The 17,242-nt window shown below is 38.5% G+C and overlaps 2 protein-coding genes across 26 annotated transcripts in view; one reads left to right on the top strand and one right to left on the bottom strand.

Annotated features, from left to right (window-relative positions):
• Nucleotides 1-17,242, bottom strand: part of LOC103698924 (UDP-glucose:glycoprotein glucosyltransferase-like) — a 92,314-nt gene that overhangs the window by 68,841 nt on the left and 6,231 nt on the right. For 9 of the 25 annotated variants that reach the window (XR_016400027.1, XR_016400023.1, XR_016400018.1 and 6 more), the window contains one exon: nucleotides 10,495-17,154. The gene's annotated coding sequence lies outside the window, so the exon portion shown is untranslated. Of the gene's footprint in view, nucleotides 1-10,040; nucleotides 17,155-17,242 lie in introns of those variants that run through there. The other 16 variants (XR_016400038.1, XR_016400035.1, XR_016400031.1 and 13 more) reach the window with 12 other exon arrangements.
• On the top strand, nucleotides 1,211-5,865 carry LOC120104883 (uncharacterized). The gene is made up of 2 exons (XM_089929846.1): nucleotides 1,211-4,736; nucleotides 5,321-5,865. Exons 1-2 carry the CDS (start codon nucleotides 1,403-1,405, stop codon nucleotides 5,677-5,679), a joined length of 3,693 nt encoding a protein of 1,230 aa, XP_089785972.1. The 5' UTR covers nucleotides 1,211-1,402; the 3' UTR covers nucleotides 5,680-5,865.

Below are 17,242 nucleotides of genomic sequence, written 5' to 3' on the forward strand. Positions count from 1 at the left end.
AGTAGGAGGGGTGACGCGGGCTTTATCATTAGGAGCCCAGACTCCAGGGTGATTGCTATCGGGGGCTGCCACTTGTTTGATACCTCGGTACCTGGGGCGGAGCTGTGAGTGGCCTGGGAGGGTTGGTGCTACGTTAGGCGTGCCTAGCGTGGGGGAGAGGTCTTACTAGAGGGCGACTCTGGGACGATCATTGGTTGGATCCAGCAAGTATTCGGGAGGTCGGAGATTACCACCCGCTACTGAGAGATATTCGGATCATGGTTTCTGATGGGTTGGTGCTTCAGGCGAAGCACGTGTTTAGAGAGGCCAACGAGGCCGCAGATTGGGTGGCCTCTTTTGTTGCCAACCATTCGGAAGACCACCTTTGGGTGGGAGAGACGAAGTTGCCCCATGCACTCCGTGATGTACTATTTTTTAACTTTCTTGGCTGTATCCGTATACGTTATGTATAATACTCCCGTTTTCAGCACACAAAAAAAAAGTAAAAAGAAAAAAAAAAGAGGAGGGCATGCTCTTGGAGGGTGTAAATTCCAACTGAGTTTAGGCCCATATTCAATTCCATTACTTCCTAGAACTGAATGGAGTAGGTAGATTGTAGTCCAAATGAATTCCATTATTTCCTAGGATTGAATGGAGCAGGTAGCTATATCGGAGAAAGTTAAAGTGTCGACGTTACACACCGGCAAGTGTCTCTCTAAAAAGAGCGCAATCTCAGACGTCAAAATCTCTTCTTATCTGATATTCGAAGCAAGGACATGTTGATCTGTCTTTATCTGCCAGATGGCCTCATCTGGCACAAGAGCGAAGCCAACCATCTCATCTTTTCTAGAAGATCCCATTTACTAGAGGCATATGGTCTTCTTTAACCACCGGTCTAAATCTCAATGGCTGGCCTTATAATCTTCATGCACTCCGGACAACCTAAAGAAAATCAAGCCGTTAGATAGGAGCGGGCTCTGAATGGCATCATGCACCGTCATTTGGTGCACGTGGCGTCGGTTCACTGCACCCAGGAGGAGAAGGGGAAAAAGATGAGGGTAGAAAAACCTCATACACTTCATAGGTTGTTTCCTTGCAAGGCCTGGGTTGGTCTAGTAAACATTCACTTTTGAGGCAGAGGAGAATCTTGAAAGCTGAAGTCACGATCCCTGGCCTTTTCTTGGTCGGTGGGGAACCGATTGCCCTTCTTGGTTCACACGGCACTAGTGTTCCGTAATCAAGAGTCGAAGTCGTCGTGACACAGATTTGAAAAATTAAACAATAACTAATTGCCCTTCTTCCAATCCAAATTAATTAACACACGCTCTCCGGATCTATAAATAGGGCTCTCGAATCCCCATTTGGGTACCAACCAGCAGAACTAAATAACCACGTACGGAACACCTAGAGAGCCATATTAATTATGGATCTTAGTCGTAGAGAAATCCTTCTTCCTCTGAATCATCTGTCAATCAGCCTTCTCCTACTATCCTTCTTCCTTCTTCCCTACTCATCAGCAACGGCAGTTGCTGCAACTGCTGCTTCTTCAATCGTTGAATCCCAAGCGAGAGTTCTGCTCCATTGGAAATCCACCCTACAAAATTCACACGCCCAGCAACTCGGTTCTTGGTCTCTCTCCAACAACGCGTGCATGTGGCATGGCATCACCTGCATGGAGAATGAAGGCCGAGCTGTGATCACGGCTATCAGCCTACCTCATGCGGGCTTGGTAGGTAAGCTCAAGGGCCTCAACTTCTCCGCCCTCCCATCTCTCACTCGCCTCTACCTCCGACGCAACTACTTATTTGGAACAATCCCGCCTAGCATACGTACGCTTCCCGCTCTCACCTCCCTCGATCTCTCGCTAAATCGTCTTTCCGGCAATCTGCCCCTCGCTCTCGCCAGCCTCTCTAACCTGACTGAGATCGACCTTTCTTCGAACAAATTCACTGGTGAGATTCCTCCTTGTTTCTTCGCCAACTGGACCGAGCTAACCTCCCTCAAATTCCAGCAAAATTTACTTGGCGGCACACTGCCTCCAGAGATTGGCCAGCTCAAAAGTCTACGTTTGCTTAATTTATACGAAAACAATCTCGGCGGTCCCATCCCTTCGACCCTTGGTAACTTGACCAACCTAAGATTCCTCAAAGTTTACAGAAATCAGTTCTCTGGTAATATTCCCCATGAACTAGGCAATTTAGTTAACCTCTTGGATCTAGAAATCTCATACAATTATTTAACAGGTTCCATCCCTTCCAGTTTAGGCAATCTCATCAAACTCAAGAACTTGTTCCTTGGCTCAAATAATATATTGGGCACCATTCCTCATGAATTAGGCAATTTAGTGAACTTACGTGATCTAGAAATTTGGGAAACTCAACTATCGGGATCCATCCCTTCCACTTTAGGAAACCTCACCATGCTCGACACCTTGTTCCTCGACACCAATAATTTCTCTGGCACAATCCCTCACGAATTAGGCAAACTAGTGAACTTACATTCTCTAACAATCTATGAAAATCAACTATCAGGCTCCATCCCTTCCACTTTAGGAAACCTCACCATGCTTGACGCCTTGTACCTCTACATCAATAAATTATCTGGCACAATTCCTCGTGAATTAGGCAAACTAGTGAACTTACATTTTCTAGATATCAATAAAAATCAATTATCAGGCTCCATCCCTTCCACTTTAGGAAACCTCACCATGCTTGACACCTTGCATCTCTACACCAATAATTTATCTGGCACAATCCCTCGTGAATTAGGCAACCTAGTGAACTTACGTGATCTAAAAATCTCAAAAAATAAACTATCAGGCTCCATCCCTTCCACTTTAGGAAACCTCACCATGCTGGACACCTTAGACCTCTTCACCAATAATTTATCTGGCACCATCCCTCATGAATTAGGCAACCTAGTGAACTTACATTCTCTAGTTATTTATGAAAATCAACTATCAGGCTCCATCCCTTCCACTTTAGCAAATCTCACCATGCTTGACACCTTGTACCTCTACACCAATCATTTATCTGGCTCTTTGCCCCAAGAACTAGGTAATCACACCAACCTCATCTACCTAGAGCTATTTGACAACAATTTCTCAGGTTACTTACCTTCAGAGATCTGTAAAGGAGGTGCGCTTCAATATCTTACTGTGCAAAACAACTACTTTGAGGGCCCTATTCCAAGAAGTTTAAAAAACTGCTCTAGCTTACTGAGAGTCCGCCTTGAAGGAAACAAGCTTAAAGGAAACATCTCTGAAGACTTTGGGACATACACGAATCTAGACTACATTGACATGAGCTACAACCAATTATATGGCCAGATCTCACCAAGTTGGGCACATTGTCAAAATTTGAAAAGCTTCAGGATTTCAGGAAACCTACTTACTGGGAATGTACCCCCCGAATTCGGAAAGTTGCTTCAATTAGGATTACTGGATCTTTCTTCAAATCAACTTGCAGGAGAAATACCAAGAGAGTTAGATACCATGAGCTTATTATTCAACTTGAATTTGAGCAATAACAAAATATCTAGAATAATTCCCTCGGAGTTTGGAAAATTATCCAATCTGGAAATTCTTGATTTATCTAACAACGACATCAACAGCCCAATACCACCACAATTAAAGGGTTGTATTAAACTGCGCATCTTGAATTTGAGCAAAAATAAATTTGATGGGATCATTCCGTCTCAACTTGGAGAGTTAAAAGGATTGCAAGATTTACTTGATCTGAGCCATAATCTTTTTGGAGGAGAGATACCATCACAATTGGCAAGTTTGACAAATTTAATATCTTTGAACTTGTCCCACAATAATCTGTCAGGTGCCATTCCTTCATCTTTTGGAAGCATGTTGAGTTTGTCATCAATAGATGTATCGTACAACAATTTGGAGGGCCCAGTTCCGAGAAGCAAATTGTTTCAAAATGCTCCAGCACTGTGGTTAATCCATAACAAGGGATTATGTGGTGAGGTGCCGAGTTTGCCTTCTTGTGGTTCAACCACTGTAAGCACTCATCATTCAACTAAAAACCACATTATACTCTTTATTATCACTCCTATATTGGGCAGCTTGGCTCTTTTAGGTTTGTCTACTATCATCATTGCTGCTCTTCGTAGGAGAGGAAACACTACAGAGAAAAAAGATATTGATGTTGTTATTGGCGATCTGTTTTCGATATTGAATTTTGATGGAAGAGTTGCTTATGACTATATCATCAATGCCTCCGAAAATTTTGATGAGAAATATTGCATCGGGAGTGGAACATATGGCAAAGTATACAAAGTAGAACTTCCAATGGAACAAGTGGTGGCTGTTAAAAAACTTCATCCGCTGGAGGAAGGAGTATTTGATGAGAAAAGCTTCCAGAACGAGATTCAAGCATTAACCAGAATTCGACATCGTAACATTGTAAAACTTCATGGATTTTGCTCCAGTTCAGGTTGTAAATTTCTTATATATGAGTACATTGAGAAGGGAAGTTTAGCTAGCATCCTTCGTAATCAAGAAACAGCACAGGAATTGAATTGGGAGAGAAGAGCTCATATCATCAAAGATATTACCCATGCTTTATCATATATACACCATGACTGCAATCCATCCATAGTGCATCGAGACATCTCCAGTAATAATATATTATTAGACTCTGATTTCAAGGCTTATCTTTCAGACTTTGGCACTGCAAGAATTCTAAAATCTGATTTATCAAATTGGAGCACAGTAGCAGGCACATTTGGATATACTGCCCCAGGTAAGTCATTCTTCCAATTTGTCCTTCTTATTATTGTAGCTATTCTATTTGTGATATATATATATATATATATATATATATATATATATATATATATATATATATATATATATATATATATATATATATATATATATATATATATTTATACTTTGCTTTATCTTTCTATTTCGATGTCTTATGTGGCTTACCATGCATTTGAAAAATAGGATTAGTACATATTTGCTAAATAGAGATTTTTCAGTAAACCTATGGTAATGGTTAGATATTTCATTTGTGAATCTATCCATATGAGAGCTTAGACATTTAAATAAAAGCAAACTAGTGCCTATAGATAATTAATATTTTCTTATGATGATTATATTATTTAACTGGTAATCATTTAAATAAAATAAAAAATAAAAACTATTACTAAGCATAAACTTTAATTAATCGATAATAACATTTATTTTACAAATATCAAAGTATTTCCAAAAGTTAATATATAAATTAAATTTGAAGACAATATATTAGCATTTTTGTTAAGTTTGAAAAAAATTTACTTAAATTGGAATAACGTTATTCCTTTCTCTATTTTTTTGTAGAGCTTTCGTACATGACAAGGGCGAATGAGAAATGTGATGTATACAGCTTTGGTATAGTAATATTAGAAGTAATAATGGGAAGGCATCCAGGTGATCTTGTCTCCTCCCTATCTTCATCAGACGTCCAGCAGATGCTATTCAGTGATGTGCTAGATCAACGCATCTCACCTCCTGCAGCTTATATGGTCAAAGAAGTGTTGTTGCTGGCTATTATAGCATTTTCATGCATCCGCATTTTACCACAAGCACGACCAACCATGCAAAGGATATCTCACTTATTCATAAGTGGCAACATTCCAACCATTCACGAGCCGTTCAACTCAATTAAATTATGTCAATTAGTAGAGTTTTTAACATAGATGTCGTGCTTAAAAGCCACAAATCTTATGTAGTTCTTTCATGTTGAATGTAATAAGTTATTGTAACTCTTTTCTATTTTTACCTTCTAGAAACACCATTATATGAACCTCCACTCTATTGTTCCCATTCGCTACTCTTTTCAACAAATTTAAGGGAAGCGTCTCACTTCCTCCATTTTTCCAAAATAGATTGTTTTCTTCACCTTTCTTTTTATATGTAGTGTCATGATGGCCTATGATGCCATGATCCATGTGGTAGTTTCAAGCAGAATGATTTTTTTTATGGATCCATGAGTATCAAAAGAGGGGGAGGGGGAGGGGGGAGGCAAAAGACTGTGATGGATCATTGTGATATAACCATGGCAGCATTCAGAAAATTATAAATACAAAGGAGACTTCTTTTTAGAATTGTATGCATAGTCACAGCCAGTTATCAAATTGACAGAAGTGGTCGAGCAGGACTAGCGAGATAGACTTCTAGTATGACTCTCGAGAGAAGAATAAGCAATTTGTGTATTTTAATTGATTTTTTTTTAAAAAAAATTCTGAATCTTAAACGTTGGATAAATATTGAAAAAAAAATAAGAAAGAAAAAGGAAAGAGAAAGATTTGAGGAATCTATAAAGAAGACAAAACAATCCTTTGCCAATAAAAGATATAACTAAATTATTAGGACACGGAAGACATGTCAACAGACATGTAAAAATCCTAGAAAATAGCGTCATGATGCCAAAACTTCCTCATGGAATCAAAGTCTTCCAGACAAAAGCCACCCAAAGTAATTTCTCTGATAAATACTCTGAACTAGAAATATTCCTAATTTAAGTATGAATTTTAAACTATTCAAACTCTACGTAGAAAATAATAGTTTTGCAGGCTCATTCTTAACTCTCTTTGGTCCAACGTAAAGGTTGGTTAAGGCCAACGAGTCTACTCGTCGCATTACTGCTGCTGGTCATTTTTCACTTCACTATTTCAAGCTTGACCCAGCACTTCACAATCCATCAGATTCACCAACTGATGCATTATATTTGCACCTTGGCAGCAATGCATTTAAATATAAAAAAGTTCGTAATTACTTTTACTTGCTAATATTCTAATGAAATGTTTCATGAAAATGAAGCCATCAAAAGTGAATTTTTAAGCTCCCTTCAGAGCGAATTAATTGAACACAAATGCTGAAATTTGTCGGGTTATGATCTCAAACAAAATAGACTTTACACTGGCAGCTATATATAGACTGTAATACCAATATCGTAGCCAGTAAATGATACAGGCAGCTCAGCAGCTGTATCTAAGTCCCGTAAGGATTTTCTAAAGATGTTACTTAGGAGCAAGTATATGCCTACCATATCCTTCTGCAAATTTGGAAGCCATTCAAAATACATGATGATGTGAGCCTAAAAAGGCCTTTTCAACTGGAGCAGTATTTTTTTGCGACTATACTACCTTAAAGAAAGCCTATTTAGCCCCACTTTTTATATCTCAAGACATGTGACCATCTCTCGTTCTCATTATTGATATCGGGACATTAAAGAAAGCTTTTCAATATTGATATGCCCATGTTCTCATTCAAGATTCCTCGGGCACTGTAATGTTTTCTCTAATGACTTGACCATTTGAAAGTAAGATTAGGCCCTTGGTGACACAAAGCACAGCTTTAGCGATCAAGGTGATAGCCTAGTGGTACTGGACGGGGATTCTAACCTCATAGTCCCAAGTTCGAATCGCTGCGGCGACGATTAAAATGTAGCTTCGGCCACTGCTTGGACATGAGGTATAGGACCGCTCTTGGACCGCTAGTAGCCGGGGTGGTGCCAGGTGTGACGTACTCACACTTGGAACTCGAGCTAGAGCCCAGAGGGGTAGCTGAGCCGGGCCCATGGGTGGGGAAGACATGAGTAAAACCGGTCGGGGTGCCCAACACACAGCCATTTCTGCCCGTATCGAACATTCTCCTGGCGGGGCGGAGGCCCAGTGGGGGCTGCTACGTGGGGGTGGGCTTGTCCCTTCCTCCCCCCTACCCCTTTTCTTTAGCACAAAAAGAAAAAAAAAAAAAAAAAACAACTGATAAAATGTGATAGCCATTTCACAGCAAAAGGCATTGCCACGTAAAGGTAGCAGACCACAATGGTGCATACGAAGAAACTAGCGATCACATTTAGCTAACCACCATGTCTTCAAACCAACTTAAGCATCTGCCACCACCAAAATAAATAGCAAAAAAAAAAGCTTCAGAAAATGTCAAATAATTTCTCAGAAAATGCTACTGAGACTATGAAAGCCTTAGGTATCAGTGGTTAAACTTCCTTTTTGTACAAGCATATGGTGACCAGATTTCTGCATGAGGAATGCGGGGAAAATCTGGATGATGCTATGATGTTTCATCTATCATCTTTTGACATCTAAGTAACCAATAACCCTATCACGCTTACCCTTAATTTCTCGATACATCCTTTAGTTTCTACTCTTTTCATAGTATCCATAATGAGAGTCTTCCTCATGGTAATGGTTCCTCATGGCCAGATCACTTGGTTAAAGGTCATTATCACATAAATTTTATGGTACCCGTTCGTTATGTTTTCTTATGAATAAATTGTACATAGTTCTAATCTAATATTGAAGCTAGATTAACAGTATGTTTTGTCTCAGCTGTGCTATTAAGACATAACTGACTATTCAAATTTCAAATAAACAAAGTCAGTTTCCTTTCAGGAGTTATGACTCAAAAACACACACTTGAGGCAGGTAAATATATGTCTTAAAGCTAAATCACATTCTTAGTTACATAGATTTTTAGTAATTTTGAATTATTATTTTATACAGATGGACCAAAATCTGGTCTTGGGATTAGGCTAGGATATGGGCCATCTTAACAATAGATAAATAATTCTAATTTTGCCAAACCAAAATTCTTAGGAAACTCCCATAAGAGCCGGCGAAGCTCGATGTAACCTCCCTAGCCCTCTTCAATTGATAGCTCCAAATATCTCTCGACTCGGGCATCAAAGAAGACAATCAAGAAGGTGGGTGTTGGGGGTGGGGGGCATGGTGAAAGAAAGTAAAAAGAAAAAAAAAATCTTGCATTAAAATCTACAAAATCATTGAGAAACACTAAATAAAAGATCATATAAAGGAATTATCAACTTTTTGTGTCAAGAAAGTGGAAAAAGAAGAGTGAAATTGAGCCTTAGATTAAGGAAGAAAATTGCAACAAGATCATATAGACGTAGAGTGTCGTTCCAATTTTATCGGATGTCCCTGAAGAGATATAGACATAGAGTGGAATTGAGAAGAGCTAGGGTTTGATAAGTTACCTACTTCCAAGAAGACAGAAACTCCTAAGCCTTTGAGAGGACTTCAATATGGGAGTAACAGCAATCGCCATGGATGGATTTGAGAAGAAGAAGCAAAGGAGAAGGCGACAAGGAGGAAGCAGGAAGACGCGACGGAAACTCTGCCCTTTCTTGTCCGACTCGTAGATTAAGAGAACTATTTTGAGGTCCCTTAAGTTGTGTTGTAACTACGCATAGGTTCCCATAACTATATTAAAGTCCATGGATGGGATATTTGCAAATAACCCATTGTATTACAGAAATTAGCTTAATATTAGAGGGCTTGTTTGCCAAGAACAGCTCATAAGAATAGAACATGAAAAACTTGCAAGAATATTATTTCTATGGGTAGTACTTTGTAGTGATGTAACATGGTTTTTTCAACTAATCTGAGCAAATAGTTTGCCAAATTTTAGTTTCAAACTAGAGATGGATTGTTTTATGAACAACTTTCATAATAATTATATAATATTAAAATTGCCAAGGTGTTCATTGGTAATTTTGGATTAAGCAACACAACACAAGTGTGGGCCAATCTCAAAGACATCCTCAACTTTAAAAAGTTTCAAACGTATTATTCATGTTTTCAAACTGTTCCAAATTCTTCCATCAACATCCCGACCGGTAAAGGGCAAGTAAATCAGCAAGGCTATAGAACTTATGCACTATGCACATATGCAAGCGACTACAATGACCTCAAAAACAAAAAGACAATGTCTTGACGGATCATTTGTCATATGACATCTTATAAGTCTAGAATCACCAAGCCGCAGTGGTGCTCCAGAATAGATTAATTAGGACCAATAGGTAAAGAACTAAAATGTTATCTATTTTGCTAAACTTTGATCAACTGGAGTTCAATGTAAAAGAGTGTGAAATAAAGGCATAACAAAAATGCAAAGAAGGTTGCAGAAATGAGAAACCAAGGTATAAGGTACAACCACTCAAATCCCACAGTTGACATAACACAGTTTGTTCTCAAAGAATAAGGTGAGATATCAGAGCTAATGGTGGAGGAAGAAAACATTATAGGTAAAGATCGATATGTTCAATATTGATTAAAGCACCATTCAAAGCCATTAAAGACTTGCCAAGAGGAACCATTTGCTGATTCACAAGTATTTCATCCTTAACAGAATCATTAAGCTGCATATAGCTTAAGCATATGTTTTCTGACAGAAATAACAAAGATATCATATATGCCTACAAATTTAACGAGTGTCTAACAGAAGCCTGTACCTTCAGGAGAGAAAATGAAAAAACCATACCAGGAAAATTTTGATTGATTTCTTGCATTGACTGTAGAGGGTCTGATGCACTCACTATCCTTTGTTCTGTTTGATGTCTTAAATCAGCAGAAAAGATAACCAAACTGGGCAAAAGTCAGCATAAAAGATCTTCAACTAATAATCAAACCAACCAAGCACAAATGAGATGCTGTATACAGCTATTATCATGCACCAATCATCACAACCAATACCCTTCAATTCCCAAACTTCCAGTGTGTCTGATATTGTTGATGATAATAAATAATCCCTGAAAGCCATTACTCAGTAGTCACCTCTGGCTTGCATTCCTGCAGTTGCAAAGATAAAGTAAAACAGAATGTAAGAATAGATTAACTTACAAGGTTAAGTCTTATCTACGCGTGAGGCTTTGGGAACAAACTAAGATTTTGGAAAATATAAATCCTCTGACTTCTTGACTGAGATCCTCGGTCCTAGGATCTTCTACAGTAACACCTGCAATACAGACATAATTATATGAATCTTTTCTTGGTACATAAAGGAAGCAAGATTTTCAAAAAATAATAAAAATACAAACGAAAAAGCTCCATTTCTTAATGGTTGGCATGATAATAGCCAGTGTTGTCCATGCACAAAGGTACACATACAGACAAGTTTGCATGCATGTGCTAAGCCACATGTCTGTGCATGTCGTCTATACGGAATATACACAATACATACATACACACGTATGTATGTGTGTGTGTATATATATATATATATGTATGCATACATATATACATTAATACATACATACACACATACGTACGTACATATCTGCGTATCCATATAGGCCCACATGCAGGTATAAGCCAACCTATCAAATAATGCATGCATGCATGCATGGAGCTCTTTCAGATGCATTAGTTGCATGGCACAGGATTCATAGTCTCAAGCTGGTCAGTCTGGTGATAGAGACACCACTTCCCACAGGGTGAGCTTTGCCTAAATTTTGTACAAGCATATGGTGACCACATTTCTGCATGGGGAACGCAGGGAAAATCTGGATGATGCTATGATGTTGCATCTATCTTCTTTTGACATCTAAGTAACCGATAACCCTATCATGCTTGCCCTCAATTTCTCGATACATCCTTTAGGTTCTACTCTTTTCCTAGTATCCATAATGAGAGTCTTCCTTATGGTAATGGTTCCTCATGGCCAGCTCACTTGGTTAAAGGTCATTATCACATAAATTGTATGGCACCTGTTCATTATGTTTTCTTATGAATAAATTCTACATAGTTCTAATCTAATATTGAAGCTAGATTAACAGTTTGTTTTGTTTCAGCTGTGCTATTTAAGACATAATTAATTATTCAAATTTCAACTAAACAGTGTCAGTTTCCTTTCAGGAGTTATGACTCAAGAACACACTTGAGGCAGGTAAATATGTATCTTGAAGCTAAATCGCATCCTTAGTTATATACATTTTTGGTAATTTTCAATTATTATTTTCCAGAGATGGACCAAAATCTGGTCTTGGGATTAGGCTAGGATATGGGTCATCTTAACAATAGATAAATGATTCTAATTTCACCAAACCAAAATTCTTTGGAAACTCCCATAAGAGCTAGCGAAGCTCGAAGTTACCGCCCCGGCCCTCTTCAATTGATAGCTCCAAATATCTCACAACCCAGGGGCATCAAAGAAGACAATCAAGAAGGTGGGTGTTGGGGTGGGGGGGCATGGTGAAAGAAAGTAAAAAGGAAAAAAAAAAATCTTGCATTAAAACCTATGAAATCATCGAGGAACACTAAATAAAAAATCATATAAATAATTATCAACTTTTTGTGTCAAGAAAGTAGAAAAAGAAGAGTGAAATTGAGCCTTACATCGAGGAAGAAAATTGCAACAAGATCATATAGATGTAGAGTGTCGTTCCAATTTTATCGGATGTCCCTGAAGAGATATAGACATAGAGTGGAATTGAGAAGAGATAGGGTTTGATAGGTTACCTGCTTCCAAGAAGACAAAAACTCCTAAGCCTTTGAGAGGACTCCAATTTAGGAGTAACAACAGTCCCCATGGACAGATTCGAGAAGAAGCGAAGGAGAAGGCGACAAGGAGGAAGCAGGAAGAGGCGACGGAAACTCTGCCCTTTCTTGTCCGACTCTGGATTACCGTAGATTAAGAGAGAACTATTTTGAGGTCCCCTAAGTTGAGTTGTAACTACGCATAGGTTCCCAGAACTATATTAAAGTCCATAGCGGGTTATTTGCACATAACCCATTGTATTACGTAAATTAGCTTAATATTAAAGGGCTTGTTTGCCAAGAATGGCTCAGAAGAATAGAACATGAGAAACTTGCAAGAATATTATTTCTATGGGAAGTATTTTGCAGTGATGTAACGTGGTTTTTTCAACTAATCTCAACAAATAATTTGCCAAATTTTAGTTGCAAACTAGAGATGGATTGTTTTGTGAACAACCTTCATAATAATTATATAATATTAAAATTGCTACGGTGTTCATTGGTAATTTTGGATTAAGCAACACAAGTTTGGGCCAATCTCAAAGACATCCTCAACTTTAAAAAGTTTCAAATGGATCATTCACGTTTTCAAACTGTTCCAAAATCGTCCATCGACTTTCCGACTAGTGGATGGTGTTAGCCGGCCATTTCAATTGACAAAAATGCTCTCTCCCTCTTTTAGCCTATTCCAACATCTTTTTAAGGTTTGTGCAGGAGGATGAATAATTCATATCATCCACTCAGTCAACTTTGATATATGTGCAAATGGATGAATAATTTTGATTATCCGCTAATCGCATTGAGATCTATGCAGGCGAATGAATATTTGGAACATCTACATAGTTGCTAGGAGATCTATGCAGATAGAATATTTAGATTGCTTCGATATTTATGTAGGTGGATAATGATCCGATCATCCACTGATCACTTTGAGATCTGTGCATGTGGATGAAAATTTGGATCATCATGTGGTTGCTTGGAGATCCATGCACATGAATGAATATTTAGGTCGCTTTGAGATCTATGCAATTGGATGAATAATTCTGATCATCCACTGGTCGCTTTAAGATCTGTGCAGTTGGATGAATAATCCTAAGCATCCATTGATCATCCAGAGGTGAAAGAAAGACAAATTTTATATCAATTTATTTTTACCTCCATTAATTTTGTCCGTGCTTTTTATTCAGGCAATTAGCTGCTTTGCCGGTCCATGAACTAAAAATTGGAATTTTCCCCTCTCCTTATCACCTCTCTGTTTCAAGATCAATTGTCATTCTTTTAAATATTTATGCTGAGGCAAGTCATCTAATTCTTTGTACTTACTAACTTTTCCCCTTTGATCGTGTTCTTTTCCCTTTTTTTGATTTGGTATTATTAAGTTATATATTTGCCATAAGCTTTTGTAACCTGAAGGCATGGAGCATATCTAAGGTGTTCTGTGATGCATTAATGTCTCGATCTCCTTGTTTTGAACTTCTATATAAGTTGATGTTGTTCAATTCGATTTGGTAAAAATTCATTCTTTTGACATCATTTTCTTTGGTAAGCAACCACAGAGAGACAACTGAATTTATATCATGATTGCATCAGTTAATCTTTGCAATGCTACAGCTGTTCCGAGCCTTCCCATGCCCTGCTCCAATTCTCTAAGATTGGTTGCCGGACTATAGAAACAAAACCAAGTTAAGATTTACGAAATTTTTTTGGAATGCTTTCTTAAATAGCTTGTATGCACTTTTTTTCTCTTTTTCCCTTTTTTTGAGAATTAAGGCAAGAAACCAGATTAAAGTTTGGGTGAGGGTGGGACGTGAACCCAAGTCATTGATATCAACCTCCAATGACTTTATCAACTCTATTGGAGGGTATGCTCTTGAAAGGTGTGAATTCCAAGAGAGTTTAGGCCCATATCCAATTCCATTATTTTCCAGAACTGAATGGAGTAGGTAGATTGTAGTCCAAATCAATTTCTATCCAATTTTCTTGGTCAGATATTACGTTCTTTTTTCTGTATACTGTGCTTTGTTTGAGATTCCTAATTAAGGAAGGTGCCAAGATCCACCACTAATAAATTATGAAATTATTAGATCAAACTCTTGATATAGCTAACAGCTGATCTAGCCAATTATAGGCAGCAGGTGGTCTTAGAAGACCCTAAAGATAGCCAGTTGAGTCAATAGAGAGGTGTTGTTTATATAAAGAGACAATAGAACTGGATGATCACATCAGGGTTCTCCAGAGAGAGATCCTGGTACAATTAGTTTCAAAATAATTTAAGTTGAAGCAGACAGGCAGTAAAAGCAGTCTCTTAAAAATGTGATAAGAAACAGAAAAAAAAAAGAAAACTGAATGGTGTAAGCATCTTTGATAGCAATAATTTAATTTTATAATTCATTTAGCCAAAATGTTCATAGGAGACAATTTCAGAAAGCTCTACTTACATTATTACTGAAATTTAACAGGCTTGCAGAGAAAAAGGTTAAGAAAAGAAAAAAAAGTGAAAAAGAAATAAGGAGAAGGGCGCATTATCAATTAACCAGCAAACAATTTACCAGGAAATTGGCTATGATGCATAAGCCATAAAGAAAGATGTCAATCAGCATCAAGGTATGCTGAACCGACCGGAACCGGTCGGTTCAGCCTGTACCGAACCGGTGCCGACAGGCACCGGTACGGTACAGCATATAAAAACGGTTCCGACCCAAACTGGGTCGGAATCGATTGGTTCCGTGCTTGGACCGGTGCGAACCGAGCCGGTTCGAGCCAGTACAAGCCGGAACCGGTGCGAACCGGCCCGGTACAAGCCGGTCTTTCCCCGCGCGTGGACGCATGGACGCGGCGAATTTTTTTGGGAAACGCGCATGGACGCGCAAGCGGAGAACGCGCGCCCGTGCGCGTTTCCCCACGCAGGGAACCGCGCCCGAGCGCGGTTCCCCGCGCGGGGCACCGTGCCCACGCGGGCTGCCAACCCGCGTGGGGGCATTAAATGCCACAGAGTGGCAGCATTTGACGCGTCCGCGGACGTATTTTTTTTTTTTTTGAAGTCTGCGCGCTCGTGGCCACGCGCGCGGCTCCGGTTCGGTACCGATTCCAAGCCGGTACCAAACCGGAACCGTACCGGTGCCGGTGCTCACCGGTACGCCGGTACAGTCGGTCCGGCGAACCTTGATCAGCATAGATCATCTTAAATTCTGAAAATTGATCGGCCAATGATAACTCTTCACTAACCAGATCCATTAACCTATAAGACCCAAATGGATGGTTAAAACATTTAAAAACAGTAACACCGCACCATAGTATCAAATACCAGACCATATAGTATACATAGCTTAATATAATCAAACATATATTACTGAAATAGTTGCCAAATGTGATATCTAGTACAATAACAGTCTCGATGAAGGTAAAAAAACATAACATAAATTAGGGGTACAATCGAACCAAGCTGAGTTGAGTAGCTAGAGGCTCGAGCTCAACTCAATTCAAAATACTCAGGCTCGAAACTCAACTCAAGATCAATTGAGCCTTAATATTCAAGCTCGAACTCAACTTGATCAAAAAAAAGGAACACTCGAGATCGACTCGACTCGACTCGAATATCAGCCGAGCCATGCTCAAGCTTGAGTTCGAGCTTGAATTCGAGCCTTGGTGATAATTAAAAAAATATTGTTAAAATTTAGGGAGTTAGGTCAGATTAAAAAATATATAAATATTATATTTAAAATATTAATTACTAATGATGAGTCGAGTATTTTGCGACTCAAGCTTGACTCGAAAAACTAGTTGAGCTACTTGAGCTTGGTAATAGTCGAGTCGAGCCAAGCTTGGACCCAAGTCGAGCTGCTCGGCTCATTTATACCCCACCATAGATTAGGAAGACCATTGGCTGCCAAGAAACATGAATAATACATAAAGGGCAAGTAAATCAGCAAGGCTAAACATGTTATTCAAATATTGTGTTTGAGTAAGAACTTATGTACTATGCACATGTGCAAGTGACCATGATGACCACAAAAACAAAACGACTGAATGTTTTGATTGATTATTTGTCATATGACATCTTATAAGTCTAGAATCACCAAGCCGAAATGGTACTCCAGAATAGAATAGTTAGGACCAATAGGTAAAGAACTAAAATATTATTTATTTTGCTAAGCTTTGATCAACTGGAGTTTAATGCAAAAGTGTGTGAAATAAAGGCATAGCAAAAATACAAAAAGGTTGCAGAATGAGAAACCAAGGTATAAGGTACAACCACTCAGTTGATATAACCCAGTTTGTTCTCTAAGAATAAGGTGAGATATCAGAGCTAATGGTGGAGGAAGAAAACATTATAGGTAAAGATCAATATCTTCAATATTGATTAAAGCACCATTCAAAGCCATTAAAGACTTGCCAAGAGGAACCATTTGCTGATTCACAAGTATTTCATCCTTAACAGAATCATTAAGCTGCATATAGCTTAAGCATATGTTAGCTGACAGAAATAACAAAGATATCATATATGCCTACAAATTTAACGAGTGTCTAACAGAAGCTTGTACCTTCATGCAAGATAATGAAGAAACTATACTAGGAAAATTTTGATTGATTTCTTGCATTGACCATAGAGGGTCTGATGTATGCACTATCCTTTGTGCTGTTTGATGTCCTAAAACTGCAGAAAAGATAACCAAACTGGTCAAAAGAGGGCATAAAAGATCATCAACTAAAAATCAAACCAACCAAGCACAGATGAGATGCTGTATACAGCTATTATCATGCACCAATCATCACAACCAATACCCTTCAATTCTCAAACTTCCAGCGTGTCTGATATTGTTGATGATAATAAATAATCCCAGAAAGCCATTACTCAGTAGTCACCTCTGGCTTGCGTTCCTGCAATTGCAAAGATAAAGTAAAACAGAATGTAAGAATAGATTAAATTACAGCGTTAAGTCTCATCTACGTGTGAGCCTTTGGGAAC

The sequence above is a fragment of the Phoenix dactylifera genome, chromosome 3 (genome assembly GCF_051530095.1).
Source record: "Phoenix dactylifera cultivar Ajwa chromosome 3, Ajwa_hap1_PhDact_Kaust_v1.1, whole genome shotgun sequence".
NCBI classification, from domain to species: Eukaryota; Viridiplantae; Streptophyta; class Magnoliopsida; order Arecales; family Arecaceae; genus Phoenix; species Phoenix dactylifera.